At 44.6% G+C, this 16708-nt stretch overlaps 1 protein-coding gene across 3 annotated transcripts in view; it reads right to left on the reverse strand.

The window, feature by feature from the left end:
- rab28 (RAB28, member RAS oncogene family) overlaps positions 1 to 16708 on the reverse strand; it is a 45241-nt gene that overhangs the window by 18536 nt on the left and 9997 nt on the right. For all 3 annotated transcript variants that reach the window (XM_056287873.1, XM_056287865.1, XM_056287858.1), the window contains exons 4-6: positions 14445 to 14574; positions 1619 to 1722; positions 1329 to 1406 (exon numbers count right to left, since the gene is read on the reverse strand). In XM_056287873.1, coding sequence (XP_056143848.1) covers positions 1329 to 1406; positions 1619 to 1722; positions 14445 to 14574 — 312 coding nt within the window. The remainder of the gene's footprint in view (positions 1 to 1328; positions 1407 to 1618; positions 1723 to 14444; positions 14575 to 16708) is intronic.

The following is a 16708-nucleotide window of genomic DNA, read 5'->3' on the forward strand; positions in this document are numbered from 1 at the left end:
AGATTTGGCAAATTTTTCATGGGCGCAACCCACATACTCAGCTACTCCGCTACTCATCCCATAAATGCATGTTCCTTACAAATGTGGCACCATTTAAAAGGGAAATAAACAGGCTTTCCAACAGTATAAGATTTATTACCAAGAAGCATTGTTACAACAAAGAAATAATCTAACAAACACAAATTTCCTTACTTTTTGTGCCAAGTATACATCCTGTGAACGTTATAATGTTCTTTCCCTGGAAATGTACTAGAATATCTGTATTGTATGTGTATTATTAATTACAATTAATTCAATGAAAATTGTGTTGAGCTTCTCTCTTTTCCTGTCAACTGGTCTTGACCCTTCTCCTTGACTGGCAGCCATGCATCCAGCAAGCCACTCACCCTGCGTGATTGGTCTGGATTAAGGCACTTGGCTTTATTGAGGAAGCCATCAAGGGAGGTGACAAAGAGGAAAGGGGATGAACGCATTCATTAGTGGATAGCAGCAGGATTGGTGATGGGAGTAGGGCTTGAGAATGTGTCTAGTCCTTGCCCGACGTCTCTCCCTTCTCTGGGGGTTCTGACCTCTCCATGGACCCTGGACTCATCAGCCGGTGCCCAGCCAGCTTGGCTCCAAGCGGTCATATCAGGCCTAGGATTAATGCTTCTGTGGGAGGTGACCCTGTAAATCCCACAGCTGCCACCACTGGGTAACGTGGCCTGGTTGGTGAGCAGAGACTCCCAGTTCAGCTTAAGACAGCGGGAGATAAGCCCAATAAATCAGAGGGCCGAGCCTAACCTTCTCACCCTTAAAACGCCCTACCTTTGGCCTCAGGCTTCACGCACTAACGTGGTCAATGTGGGTCTACTTACAGATGGGGAGTGTCAGTGGCAGGTAGACCATCGCAGGAGTCAGACATAACAAGCCGGTGTTTACACAACAAAAGGTCCTTTATAGCATGTGGTGACCTCTGCTGACCACAGCTAACACACTCCCTTTGACCCCCCCTAGGTTTAGGGCTTCACGTTGTGAATTACGTTTGGAGCAGAGCCTCAAGAGCAGATGGATATTCATTATTTCCTTTTCAGCATTTTATAAAGTCAGTTACAATTTTAGGCAGACAGGGATCCCTAAATACTGTTTATTACTTTTCAGAGCAACTAGTAGAAGGGGAAAAATGGCCAGCCAATGTACTTATTATCAACATTTGTTTTGCAGTTACAGTTAATTTTTAAGAGCAGTTACAAGCAAAGAGGACTTAAAAAGCTGTGATAGGGCTTGAGAGAACCGGCACGTCAGACTCTGAAATTTGAGAAAACAAGCTTGATACCCTTATGGCTCACCTGGGACTGTTCTATCTCCGCCTTGTTGAGCTTCACACCCAGAATCTCAGCAGCCAGCCTTTGGAAACAAAGGAACACCTGAGGCCAGTAAGAGGAAAGAGGACGAAAATGGACAGAGCAGAGACAGGGGACCATAAGGTCAGATTTTTTTTTATCAAAGTCACTTTTTACTTAGCTCCCCTTGCAAACTCAAAATGCTATTGGACAATTTTACATACAGTGTGTCACTTGTGGAGTCAACATTTTATGATGACTACTGATGTAACTCATCCCAGTCAGGTGATACTAACCGAGTCGCCCGTCTTGGCTGATACGAACTGACTGATGAGGCTGTTCTCTTGGCAGAAGCGCTGGTGTTTGTCAACTTTCACCGTCCTCATATGCTCCAGGTCGACTGTGGATGAAACGCAGTGTGACACATCAGAAAAAAATGTACGTGGATGGGACAGGACTCACATGGGGTTATTCAGGGCGCAGGCAGGGGTTAACAGGCACATTTCTAGATCTAAACAAAAAAAGATAACAGTTTACGCCTGAGTTAAGATGGACAGGGTCTGTCTAGTGTACAACTTGTCAAAAGTATAACATGAAGCCTGTGGAATAAACTTCATTCCACTGTTAGGTGTCCGTCATGTTTAGCTTCTGTGCTCATTGATTAAGTGCTACTGTTACTCTTCTAAGGAGGTCATCCATGGGATTTGGGGGTGAAAATTATCAATTCAATGGCCTCAGGCCTCCATTCCACACTAACATACAGGATTTGTGTAACATTCTATCACATAAACTGATGCCACAGCTGCACCCTGAAGCCACACACCTTTACCTCTACTTGACCCGAGATAGACAAACAAACTCAGCTGGGGAAAGATTTTTAATGCACAATACACAGATGACCCGAAGACTTCAGGCTACTCTCCGTAACTGAGCCTTGCCAGGGTAAGCAAATTGAGTTATTGAAGCATACTGAGGCAGGCCTTTAAGCTGAATACATGGGCCCAAGAACCAGGTCTGTCACCGCCACGTTGATTTACTGCAAGCGCACAATGACGGCCTCTCCTATTCTTGCCTTTGTGGCCACCTCGCTTGCGCATTTGACTCCTGTGTGGTGACACCGGCCGCATTTACTCCTTTCCTTCGCCAGTATGGGGTCATCCTGGGGTCAGCAGAGGGGGGGGGGTCACCTAAGGGGTCTCGCTACTGAAAAGCAATAGCTTCCCTCTTTATTTCTAGCTTTGTGCGGCAAGGCAGCCACGCCCAGTATCTAGTGTGTGCACATCTATGGGAGCTGGAAGAGGTCGAGCTACTGTACGGTGTTTCGTTTCTTTTGCGCCTCCCACACACCCCACCCACCCCCACCGAGTTTTCCCCTTTGTGTGAGGCTTCATTCAAACTGTCAGGGCTCTAACCAGTTCTCATGCCCCTTGGTGGGTGAGTGTGTGTATGTGTGTGGGGCAGGGAGTGAAGGGGAGAGAGAGGCAGAAAGTGAGAGAAATGCGGTGCAAGGGAGCAATGTAAACACCTCTGTATTCCAGTTCTAATATCTTAGCAAGCCATATGAACCAAAAATGCAAAAGACCACACAAGGGAGACAAAAAAAGAAAACAACAACAGATTTGGTGACATTCTTGAGGCCAAAAAAGAACATTACCATCACCGTAAGTGACTTGTAAACACAAACCTTTCTGGTCAAGGGCGGACACTTTTACGTCCAGAGCAGACCATCACGTCTCGGCCCATACGTAAACATAGCTGTCTCATAGGCGTCAGCAGGTTATTAATTCCAGTCATTAAGAGCCGAGGTACCCTGCATGCTACTAGAAGTAAACAGTGCTAATCCTTTGGATCCTGCACACTTGGGAGGGGTTATCAATCATGTGTCACAGTCAGATTAGCCAACATTAACACGCCGCCTCGGGAGCGGAGGAAGAGTGGCAGGTTTCACCAAGTAAAAACCCATGATGTGGGCGAGCGAGTAAGGTTTCTCTGCCCTGCCATAACAAACATGTAAGCAAAAGTTGATCCTCTCCACGGGTACGTGCGTCAAGGTGCAAGGGGAGCTCTATAAAACTAGGCTGCGGAGGAAGTGCAATGCAAAAAAAAAAAAAAAGAAAGAAAGAAAAAACAAATGATCAAGTGTTGAGGGATCTGAGGCAGCCTAAATATTCTGTTTAGAAAAATCGATTACTGATTCCAAAAGTTGCTTAAAATAGCAGCCCGCTAAGCATGTATAGTAAATCATAAATACAAATCACAGAACCATAAATAGAAGCGAAACATTCAAAACGTTCTTGGACGGAAAAACTATTAAAGTTTTTTTTTATAAACAAAATAAAATCTCGCCCTAAACTCTGATGCAATAGATTTTAGCAACATGTGGCATCTGTCTGTGTAAACTAAATACAAGAGTTAATCCCACAGTTTTAGCGTTTTGCTACATTTTTCTCCCTAATGTACCCATTTCTACTTATCAGGTCGAAACCATCTTCCTCCGATGACCTGGTTTCCCTCCATTTCTGTCAAACTGTACATCAGCTTAACTACCCCTAGGAAGTGACTGCAAACACGAAATAAACTGTTTAGGCCTACGAGCGCATAGAGATAGCGGAGAGGCTCATCACTCGTCAAGACCGATGGCCCTCCGTCACTCCGGTCAGCCACAAGTGTTTAGTTAAAAGGTCTGCCTGTCGCTGTGGTGAATTTCAAGACAACAGCTGGAGATTGATATCTGTTGGATAAATCACACTTTTACCATAGGGAGCCAGTTAATTTGTTATGGTGTTGACTTGTTAAGCAAAACAATGAACCCGCACAAAAAAAAAAACTTAACAGAAATGTGCAGAATATCTCTATTTTGAGAAAACAATAGGTGCCGTCTGTTGGGATGTCAATGTAATAACACGGTGAAAGGAAACATCTCAGTGGATATTCGGATTACCCCCGCCCAACTCTTTCCTGGGAAAATAGGTGGTTATAAGCTGACTGAATCACCGTCTTTTTTTCTTTTCTTTTTTTTTTTACTTTCTTGTTTGTCATTTTTTATTTAAATCAACCACTGCCAGCTCTTATTTGTTAAAATATGTCATGTTACCCTCCCTGACATTGGAACAAATTACAATATTTAAATTCAAATGACTGACAAAACTTTTGGGTAGACTGCTCAGAGGGCAGTGAAGTTTCCTGTGCAACAGCTAAACATATTATCTGCTAGGCACAGACTTTACTGTTCATCTGCAGATGTTCTTAAGGAGCAACAGTGGTCTCAATTCTCTACACGGGGCAACACCGTCCTGCGCTATGCAATTTTTAAAACAACACACTGATAACACAGGGACCTGGTTACTGTTCCACTGAGCCGACCACTGAGGACCAACAGTTTATTGAGCGAGCAGCAGCCAGAAAAATAAGCTTGACATAACACAGTTAATTGCAGACGGCCTCATTTAAACTAAATAGCAGTTGGTGCATTTGGGAGTGCACATTGAGCTGAGTGTGTATGGTTTGCGTTTTTCTGTGTGTGATCGTGTGTGAGTTGTAGGAATGGTGGTGACGGCTATGGTGTGTGTATGTGTGTATGTGTGTGTGTGAGTGGGTGGGTGGAGGTCTAGGACTAGGGGCTCTAAGGGGTCGTGCTCCTCCAGTGAAAGTTACAGGCTTTAGCCTAATCAACCCCAAGGGAGAAACTATCACTTCTAACATTACCTCAGCCTATCCTTTATAGACCCCGTTAGTAGGGTTCCCTCCCTTCCATCGACAACCAAGAACTGTTTCAGGCGCCATGAAGGAAAAGATTCTCAATGCAACTCCAAGCGTCCTCCATGTCTACACAAACTGTTCACCCTGAACTGTATCTTTTATTTGTATTTCCATAGAGGATTTCACTCAATTACCTACAGAATTACCATTATTAAGCTGCGACTTTTTTTTATCTATTTATACGGAGAAAGGCAACTTAATGTACATGTTTTGCCTTTTCTTTTTTTTTACAGCCATGCTTCACATTCCCACAGTTACAAACACTGATGTGTGGAGCTGCCCAGTAGAACAACAGTCTATCCCTCTACTATTGGACAGCGATTAGGTCCACTGTGAGGTTGGGGTGGGCTGGGGTTGTAATGCTCAAGGGCACCTCAATAGTACCTTTTGGAGCAGAGGAGAGAGCTGGCCATTCCCGTTGCCCATCTACATTATCCCAACCTGTTCTGAGGTTTCAACCAACCTTTCAGTTTCAAGCCCAGCCTTTTCTAACTTTCAGGTTATACCTAGTGCTTGCCCTCTGACAGTGAATAGCAGACAGGGTCTCTAATGTAGGGAAGGTTATGCAGTTTTGAAATTTAACCATACAAATGTAAGCTTCGCATCTTCACTGTCATTTCATTAAACTGAAAAAATCCACCTTGGAGATGTCAGAAAAGGCCACACAGTGTTCAGCCCACAATATTTATACTTTACGTTTTCTTACTACTTAGCCAATGCTTTTATACAAAGCAACTTACAAAAATTGTTTGTAATCAGCAGGCACATCAGTGTGTCAACATACAGGCATCTTTAGAATACTGAACAGTGAACATATCATAGCCAAGACTGCAGTTTCATGTCAAGTGCAATTATTGTAGGTACACATGGGATGCATCATCAATAGTGGCACAATTAACAGGGGATTCAAAAGGAGCTAGACAATATCACAATCTAGATCATAGTCAGAGCCATGCTAAGAAATATTTAGTATTAAAACAGTGTCCATGCATGCATACAACTCAGCTCCATCTCACACACACAAACACCACTCTGACCTCTTTCTTTTTGCATGTCAGAACTTTTATATATGTCCATGCGTAAGCACACTACTGGATTCACATTACATATCGATATTTTTTCCAGTTGTGACAGAAAAAACAACAACACACACACACACACACACACACATATCTCTTCACAAGCACTGAGAATGTAATCTCGACCAACCACAGGCAACAAGACACTACATAGCCTTTAAAACTGTGTGTATATTTTTATTTAAAAAAAAAAACTTAAAACGCAACACGTTTGTGTTTGCCCATGTTGTAAGGATCTGCACTGAATATCTGGTAGCTGAAAATGTTCCAGTTCTTCCACATCCTGCACACCGACCAGACATGTCACCCATTGAGCATGCTTCGGATGTTCTGGACCGGCCCATACAACAGTGTGTACCAGTTCCCGCCATCCATCCATCCATTATCCAAACCGCTTATCCTGCTCTCAGGGCCGCGGGGATGCTGAAGCCTATCCCAGCAGTCATTGGGCGGCAGGTGGGGAGACACCCTGGACAGGCTGCCAGGCCATCACAGGTAGCACGCACACACGCACGCACGCACACACGCCTGGGGACAATTTAGTACAGCCGATTCACCTGACCTACATGTCTTTGGACTGTGGGAGGAAACCGCAGCACCCGGGGGAAACACATTCAGATACGGGGGAGAACATGCAAACTCCACACAGAGAATAACCTGGGATGACCCCCAAGGTTGGACTACCCCGGGGCTCGAACCCATGATCTTTATGCTGTGAGGTGACTGGGCTAACCACTGCGCCACCCCAGTTCCTGCCAATATCAAACAAGTTGGCACAGCAATTGAGGAGTGGGACGACATTCTACAAGCCACAATAAACAACTTGATCAACTCTGTGAAGGAGATGTTTTGCACTGTATGAGGCAAAAGGTGGTCACACCAGATACTGACTCGTTATTCTGTATCATGACCCCACCTTGTGTTTAGGGGTGTATCTCTGACCAACCAAGGTATATTTGTAGCTGAAATGATGTTAAATTGATAGAGAAGTGCCTAATAAATCAATTTCAGCTGATGTGTTTACATTTATGAACTTCAGTTTCATAAAATGTTTGAAATAACCTGAGTCTTGCATGCAAGTTTTTGCTGTGTATAGTTGGGGCACATTTTAATGATGGAGGGAGTTTTAAAGAGATTGAATCTGTTGTTAATGTTTTTCCTGATTTTCCGCCAAATTTGAGAACTAAACCAGGTTAATTGCCCCTGACATTTTATTTAATCTTCAACCATCAAGAACCACAGATGAAGACACATTTACAGCCTCACAAAAATCAATGAATGCATGTAACATGAATCAATCTAACTGTGAAGTTTGATCAATTTAGACACTGAATGAAGTTTTAAAGCTTGAAGTGGCCCAATAAAAGGACATTACTGTGTGCATTAATGTAACATTGAAACGATTCAGGTCCAACTGGTTTCCATAATATGGAAACAGCTCATTAAAGCTGGGGGGTTGAAACAGGCAGGTTTTTGCTTCTTTGGGCCTTGCATCTGGCCTTGCATTTGGTCTCCCTGGCAAATCATACACAGGCAACATAAAAGCAAACAACAACTGCTAACCAACTTCGATAAGGGCTAAAGCCTAGCTCCTAGTTTAATTTTGTCCTTGGTCAGGAATTACCATATACATTAGAGAATAAGCTATTTGTTTATTGTGTTATCAAGACTCATAGGACACTGTGCAGTCATTCAGGAGTCATGAAGTAAGCAGGGAATGGAAACCCTACTCTAGTACATTTTTATTAGACTTTAACAGTGAAGGTATTGTTTACAGTACGCAATGTTTATTTTCAGGGGACTAGAACAGCTAAATTTAATGCAAAAGCTTTCTTGTGAAGAAAAATAATTCATGAATACGTTTGCCCCTAGCAGAGCCAATAATGACGTCAATATTAATTTCAAGTCGCTCATTTGTATGATTTATCAGCAATCTTCAGCAAATCATGAAGACTAATAATCGCAGAAAAGGTCTGGCTCCATTGCAACACTATCGTCTGTGGTAACAGAAATTATGTCCGTATTAAAGTTTTGGGGCGGCTACATAACAACATTACTTTTTCTTTTTGTTTTGAAGACTTCGAGTGCTTACAGGCCGACATGAAGTGCTGCAGCTCGGTGTTTTGGAGGTGAGTGGTGAGCGGGGCCTGTGCAGGACTCCTCAGGGGCATCCTGACAGAGACAGAGTGCTCTTTGTGCTCCGGTGCCCCTGCCCCGGTGGCCTGAAGCGGGCTGGGACCGTCAGGGGACTAGCTTTCCACTAGGTCAGAAGTGTTCTGTCGACAGCTCATTGATCACAGCTCATCTTGTCACCTGACCGTTCTTTGTAAAAATGCACGTGCAGACAAATGCACAACCGTGCTCACAGGCAGACACTCATGCTCCCTCGCACACTTGCACTCACACACTTTAAAACATAATCAGATACTCCACAGCTGCCTGTAAAGCAACATTGAGCATGGTCTTCCTCCCCGGCGAGCCAATGTAAAACAGCGAGCGTCCAGCAGTAGCACCGCTGGCTGTGGAGGGAGACTGTCAGTGCCACAGTTAAACATGGGGCTGCGGGCCTCGCCAGCTGGGTTAACAGGCTCCCAGGACTCATGAAAAGTGAACAAAAGGCCCAGTTCTGAGCCGACCGCACAAGACGCTGCCCGGGGTTTCACTGGCCGTGTCCTCCGAGCTCTCCTGTCGCTGTTAAACTAAGTGGACTTTTATGGGCGAGCAGTAATACACGCCACCGTGGGCCGGCAGCTTAACTACCAGCCATAATAATCACACGGGAGCGCAGGGGAGCCTTCGTAATTAGACGTGTCACATCGCTTTGACTCGGTTCATAATTACAATGTCTTCCTGAGAGCCATCGATGCCTTGAGGCCGGCCTGAATACTGCCATAGCAGTCAACTGTGACCTGGAAAGTACATATTCAAGATGTTTCACCAGTGGCCGCCTGCCTAAGCACCATCCCAAATGAAATCCCACACCAGGCACAGGGTGAAAGATAGTGATGTAATGTTTCACAAAAAAAAACCAAAAAAAAACTGCGGATTTTGATACAAACACTAGGGGGAGATGACCCCCCCCCCACAGTTTCTTATGCATCGTTCATATGGGATTATAAAATAGTGCGGATCCAGATCAATCGAGCTTTAATCCGGCCCCTAGTTGGCAAGGCCCCTTCCAGGAATTCCTCCATATCAATGTTGTGGAGCAAGCAGAGGAATACAACACAGCCTGAGTGTGATGAGGGTTCCAGGCTGCAGTCAGGTCAGGTGGCTAAGCTGTGCTGTGCAATTCAAATGGCCCATGACTTACCACACAAGAAGGCATCCGAAGACTGATCATCTACTGCATGTGCAACAATATTTGCTTTATGGATGGCTAAAATGAATGAGGACTTTCCATGTTTCTACAGGCACCACAGTCAAGAGAGAGGGGGACAAGGACTAGACCTAGGTCAAACAGTAGTTACATTTAAATGGTTAGTGTTTAGTTTGTATCAGTTTAGTGAGTATCAGATTGGTGAGGTTTGCCACATCAGGCACAATTTAGATGTTACCAAAGAAGTCGTCAATCACAGAAAAGTTGAGCAAGCTTTCATATACTTTCCTGGGATTGGCACTCGCTGTGCTATCTCATGTGGCAAACCACACCCATTTGCTACATTAAGGCTAAAACAAACAATATGACATATTTGCAAATGACTCAAAACTGAATTGGGCAACTATATTTTTCCATCGATGTCTAGCTTATCAGTCACAGTCTAGCACAGCTGTAACTCATCTGTCATCCCTTCACAGACTCAGCGTAACCCGAACCGCTCCTTGCCATCCTCCACGGACCCACAGAAAGACAGCACGATACAGTTGAAGGGGTTCCTCAAAGAAGTGGGAGCACATATCCATTCTGACACTCGTTTCCCCATTATAAAATGTGAAAAGAAGCAAGAAACACTGGATTCGCTGTATACTGTAAACATTCCAAATCTTTACCCAACCGTGCGCCATGCCTTACTGGCCCTATATACTGTGTGTAAAAATTTTTACGGCATCTAACCTGTGGTCGCCCTACCCACACAGTGCAACACAGACACTGCTGACGTGTGCATCCCATCTATCTGGGGAGGGGTGGTAGTGGTGGGGATGGTGCCGGGGAATGAGTACTGGGCTTTTGTCCCACCACATGTCTATTGTGGCTAAACCTTTCCCTTGGGGGCAATTAGGACCTTTTAGTTTGTTGTAAGAGGACCTAAGTACGAGCGGGCTGAGCCAGGAAAAACATTTTTGGGCTAAACCAAAAACAGAAGCGCATTGAGCTCCTCCGCGCTCCTGGACTTCTGAGCATCTCTCTATTAAGAAATGTGCAGGCCTACACTGAACAGACAGGAACTGTGGCAGCTTTACAGGGGCTGGGTTGGGGGTGGGGGTAAGCTGGAAGTAGGGAGAAAGCTTCAACTCCGCCCTTGGCCTTGCCAGGAGGGCAAACAACTTGAGACCCGCAATGTTGGTGGCAAGAGCCTGCTTCCACAGCACCAAGAGTTAGGAAAGATCCACGTTGCGTTTAAATGTTTCTCAAGCCAGAAATGACGGGTGAGAGAAGTGCAAGAGGCAACGAGCAGTATGTGGTGAGATCTGCCGTAGCATGCAGAAGGCAAACAAGCGCATGTTGTCTAACACAACAGGGACACAGAGCCAATGAAAAGACATTACTGTAAGTAAAGGCAGGGACAGCAGAAAGTGTTAACCCAAACATGTGAGAGATAAGCAGCAAGAGTAGGTCTGAGTGTGCAAGTGAAAAGAGCCAGTGTTTGCACCGGGATGAAAATGAATATGCGAGTGTGTTTGAGAGATGGAGCGAGATAGAGAGAGGCAGGGGATGAGAGAAAGGGAAAAAGAAACAGCGAGAGCAAGCGAACGAGAATAGACGGTGGACAGAGAGTGTACAAGCTCTCCCTGCGCAAGGAGTTTTTATCTCCTGGCAGAGGAGGAATGTTTCCCATGGCAGGCAGAAGTGGATCGGCAGAGGTGAAAAGCATCAGAACCTCCGCGTAAAAAGCCATGAGTGATGAGGAGAGGTTAAGAGAACTGAACCCATTTAAGTCACCCAAATAAGGGCTGTGGGAGACCATGATGGATGCTTCGGAGTTCCTGAGGGAGACAGAGCTAGCAAGCAGGAGGGAGACGGGTGTGGAGTGAGTGAAGGTCCTGTGATCCCTCTTAATAAAACCAAAATAGGTCCGATATGCTGCAGAATGAGAAAACGGCACACAGCCACAATAGCTATGAAAAGATTTACGCTCTAATAAAAAGAATATTCTATTTAACCAGTAATGATAATTCTAATATTTACAAGCATTGAGATCTGAGAGCGGGAAAAAAACTCCAGTAGGCCAATAAAAGAAAAAAGTGATGCACAATGTCTGCACAAAGGTTGCAAAATGGGTAGACTTTTTCTGTGACTTGAGCCAAATCTGTGGTCCATGAAACAAACATTCAAGAAATAGGTCAAATGCACTGTTGTTAAGCAGAGAACAACAGAATTTATCCTTTAAATCCCCTTTTAAAAACACACAGCACTTGTATTGGCTGCTAAGAAGAACGAAACATTCAAGTGTTTCGGGGGTGGGTGGGTGGGGGTCAACTGCACACCGAGCCAACATTTCTCTTGAGAGGATACTGTGTACCACACGGTGTTACACTGGGCTGCGCTGTAATAAACAGTTATAGTATGTTTAGACAGACCAAGAGCTTAGCATTCTTCCATTACCCATGTGTTCCCAGAAAAACCCACCCTCCGTGAGCGCACTGCTCTCTACCCAAGTGCGCAAGTGTTCGCATGCTTGTTTCTGTGTGTGAGTGTGTTTGTATGTGCACTCTTGCAATTGTATACACACACATGTGCGCCTTCAATAAAATATTTCATTGGCTTCCTCTCCGAATTGTTACAAGTGGTGCCATTATTTAAAGGGAGACCCTGGGCAGCATGTGCTGGGCAAGGGGCTTGTGCAGCGCACAGGGGCTTAACAAGCACACTTAACCTCAGTCGGCCATGGTTAGCTGAAGAAAGGGAAGGTTGTTCCCTACCCCTGACACGGCACAGGAGGGCAGTCTGGCCAGGGTAAGCAGAGGAGGGGACAGCATTGTTAATGAACCAGTTGGGTCCATATGCTCAATTACTGTACAGCGGATAGTGAGGAGTGTGTTCACATTAGTAGGAATCATGCGAGGGGAACTTCTGGATATCCCAGTTTGACTGTACTCTGCAGCAGACATAAATTAAGACCAATAGGTTTGCATTTGATTGTGGCCAGTCTTTCGGTGTTTGAAGTGCAATACTTTCATTTGTGTGGATTAGTATTTTATGTTGCAACCAGTACTTTAGGAGGGCATTGCAGTGCCCAGGCCACCTACAACCTCTTCTTGCCCCATGACCTTCTGAGCACACTGAGGGGGGATGTGCAAAGAGTGAACAAATAATAACCGTTAGTGAAAACAACACTGAAAATCATGAGTGGTCAAGAGAAGGAAATCTCCCCAGGGACGAGCCCTCACACAGACATAAATCTGTACTGAGCAGATAAGTGTTTTTGTAAGCTCTTAGTTATGCCTTTAGCTCTATTTTAGTTTCACTTGCAAACACGGCCAAAGCGTTGCCTCGTTTAGTCCAACTTCATGGGAACCTTTTAAAAAGAAAACCTCAACACTGCCCACCCCCTCCAAGAATGCTGTGTATTCTAAGGCTTAACTCATTGTAAATGGGTGCTTGGCACCCTATTTGATTTTTTTTTTATAGATGTAAGTGCTGTGATACAGAAAATCGTTAAAGGTGCCTTAACACAAGACTGACAAAGGGAGGATGGAGGGAAAGAAGTAAAAGCTGAAAAAGAATCGTGTGTCGGTAAATCCCATTCGATTGCGAGACTAAGTCTCACTTCATGCCCCCTGATGGAAAAAAAAAAAAAAGAGTCCGTGAGAGGGTTCAGGGATTCATAAAGTCTTGCACGGTAATTGATTGCTCCTGGTAGGGCAATCTGTGTGGGATTCTGTTTTTCTTTTTTTTCAGCCTTTTGGAGCAGAGAACACTAACTCAGACGATTCTCAGCAACACAGCCGTCGGTGGGGGGGGGGGGGGGGGTTGCGGACGGTGGGGGCTGACAGCGGGATGTTTATTACTTAACTATTACAGTACACACACTCATCCACACACCCAGGACACTAGCCTAAATACGGAGGCGCCCACCGTTAAAGCCAGCGCATTAGGAGATGCGGCGGACATGAGGGCGAGAGAATCCCGCTCTCGACAGGCGAATTAAGCCATGACCTATGTATCCCATGCCGGGTAACATTAGCGGGAGCTTCCTGTGTGTAGGCACCACTCTGCCGACCGTCCATCACTGGCACAAGGGAGACAGCCGTTTCACACACACACACACACTTTTCATAATACCATGTCAGCGGGCGCGACTCCACATCTATCAAGGGGCTGTTTAGAAACAGTCGTCATTATTAGTCTCTCTCTTTTTTCTTTTTCTTTTTTTCCTTAGAGATGGGCAAATGGGTGGAGCAGAGAAAAGATGAGGGAGTTGTCTGGTTATCTTCCCATTCCTCTCCTTTCCTTACCCAACGAATCAGGACAGGGACAGGGGCAGGCAGGGGGTAATGACCAGGGAGGCGGGTTCAGGCAAGTTGGGTAGAGGTAGGAGTTGGAGGCGGGGGGGGCACAGATAAGCAGTGCCCTGGGCCCGCTAGCTCAGGGATCTTAAATCACCATCATCACCGCCTCCAAGGCGCACACAAACATCTGCGTTCCCACTGCAGAGGAGACCTTTCTCCATTTTTTATTAATTAAAAGCGGGGCAATTACCTTGAGCCCTGACCTGCATGTCTGATCCCACCAAACACACACTCCTCCACACACAAGCACAGTCACATATGAATTGAAATAAATACATCAATGTCGAGTCATAAAAAAGGAAAATAAACCCAAATAATCTCAACATAATCAGTATATGTAAAAAGAAACCACAAAAATTTACATTAAATCAAGTCTCATTCAATATATGATATATAAAAATGTTGATGGCAAAAATAATATAAGCAATAGCCAAGTAAGAGTTTATGGTGTTCATAAAAGGGTTTATGAAAGGTTTAAAAAAAAAAGAAGATACAAATTGTTGTCGTGCTGCTCCCCTTCAAGTCTCTATGTGCTTTCATGAACTGATGAGAGACAAACCTTTGTGTGTATGTGTAAGTGTCTGCGTTAGTATGTTTTGTGCAAAATACTCACTCTTGTTCCCTACCAATGAGACAACAGGCTGGATGTCAGACTCCTCGTTGGCCTTCTTGACCATGCTGAACCAGTCCTCCAGGTTCTCATAGCTCTGGTGGTTGGTGATGTCATACACCAGGAGAACCCCCTGCATCGGATAAGGATGGAGAAGCCATGTCAAATACACTGTTCACCATCTGACTCGCGTTCAAGTGGCAAACATTCACCTCCATCTACATAGGAATATTTACACCTACGCTATGAAGATTTTTTCACTCTGTTTAAAAACAGGAGTTAAAAAATATAACGCGTGAGCAAGCAGCAGGTGGCACTGCTTCTCTTCTTGGTTATATAAGGGGCACAAACACATACACACACATTCAACATCATTATGATCTATGTCACTCTTTGCAAATTCACGACGAAGCACTTTAACATGCATCTAGTGGTCTAGCATAGCCTACATGCAAGGAGTTCACAGCTTTGTCCTCAGAGTAAACTCTATGTGTGCATGTGTGTGTGTGTGTGTGTGTGTGTATTAGGATGGGTTATCTACATTCTAGGCTGATGAATAAGGGACTGCTGGATAGACACTGCTCTCCTCCTCCCTATGTAATCCTTAACATTGTCAGGATTAAGGAAGCATTCACGCGACAGAGTGAGAACCGTGTCTGCTGAAAGCACCCAGACTAGAAAGAATTGGTTTTGTGTACACATGAATTAATCAAGGAGTAAACATAAGATACAAGAGCCAAACGCACAAATCCAGCCGAATTATCAGACAGGACAGGAAACAGCTATCGCCGATGCAATTTTTTCCCCATTTCGAAAGGACTGATCTTGAATGCAAGTTAAGCTCAAGTTCTCCACTTTGATTTCCTGATGAAACAGGATTGTTTTTATGCTGGAGGGATGTCTGTTCTTTCCTGTTTAGGGGATACACAGTGTCACAACACACAAGGATGGTGACGACAGCTCGCGTCTCTGACAATTACGCCCCGTCTCTCCAAACGGCCATGATTGATTACAGACCTTGGTGTGCTGAGCAATGGCTGAGATAGTTCCACAATGTGCTGGTGAGAAACTCCCTCAGCAAACTGTTGTACTGTGGCATTGATGTACGACATTTCACTGTCGTACAGCCAAGGAGGAGGTACTGCAGACATCACTGATGTGTATGTAATTACACATGCTATGCACATATACAACCAGAGCGGGAAAATGTTCTTTTTTCTCTCCTTTTTGTAAATTGCTAAATTATCCTGCCACTTTCACTATTTTATGATCCAGCTAGCTCTTTGGAACAGAATAAAACCAGCAAATGACAGTTTATTACCTACAATGGTGCTTGGCAGAGTAGCCAAACCAGACACACCCGAACTTTACCTGTACACAGCCAGTGGCTGATAATTATTTCCCATTCACCTAAGAGGCAGCGTTGTACCATTTAATTTATTTCTGCAACAGATAAAGGACTGTGGTTCCCAACCAACCGGCTCTTTGGCCACCGTTCCAAACAAGCGCAGCTTTGAGAACCTCTGGAAGTGAGCGGTATCGGTAGCCTGTAGCAACATCTGTGGATGTTGCCCAGTGTTCACATGTACAAACAAACTCCTATCCACACAAATTGCAGTGTTTGCACAGAGCTCAGGCTGTAATTTTAATTAGTGCGTTGTTCATTTTTCCGCAGGGAATTAAATGAACGAGAGGTGAGGTTACTCGAGCATGCCGAATTATGAACGCTTGTTAGGTTGTAGTTGTTATGAACAACACAAGGGCAAAATGCAGAAAGATTTGCAAAAAGAAAAGACATGTAGATATTTCAAAGCTCTCTTTGATTTGTGGGCTCCACCGTAATTTCAAATGATAGTTTATTATCATATGGCCCCAGAGGAAAGGAGTGGCAGGTTCTGAATGGAGCTCCTCCGACTCTAATGATAGGCCACACCACATTCACCAATACAGACCTATTTAAATGGAAACCCATTCAGACAACAGGCATGTGCCAAGATTTTCACCATTATGACAAGCTCCTGCAGCAGATGGTTTACACATTAGCAAATATCCTGCCCTTCCTGACGCTGATGGAGACAGAGACAGATGCGAGGCATTTTTAAAAAGTTTTTTTGGCAACAGCATTCCACTCTGTTTAGGCTGTCTTTTTGTTCAATGGCACTCACCCAAATAACTTCAACACAATGGAGACAATTTCCACTGAATAGAGTAAGTTCTTATTTGCTTCTCTCTCTGGTGCTGGAAGAAGAAATATCTGAATTTGCAAG

Source organism: Lampris incognitus, chromosome 1 (genome assembly GCF_029633865.1).
Source record: "Lampris incognitus isolate fLamInc1 chromosome 1, fLamInc1.hap2, whole genome shotgun sequence".
In the NCBI taxonomy this organism is placed as follows: domain Eukaryota; kingdom Metazoa; phylum Chordata; class Actinopteri; order Lampriformes; family Lampridae; genus Lampris; species Lampris incognitus.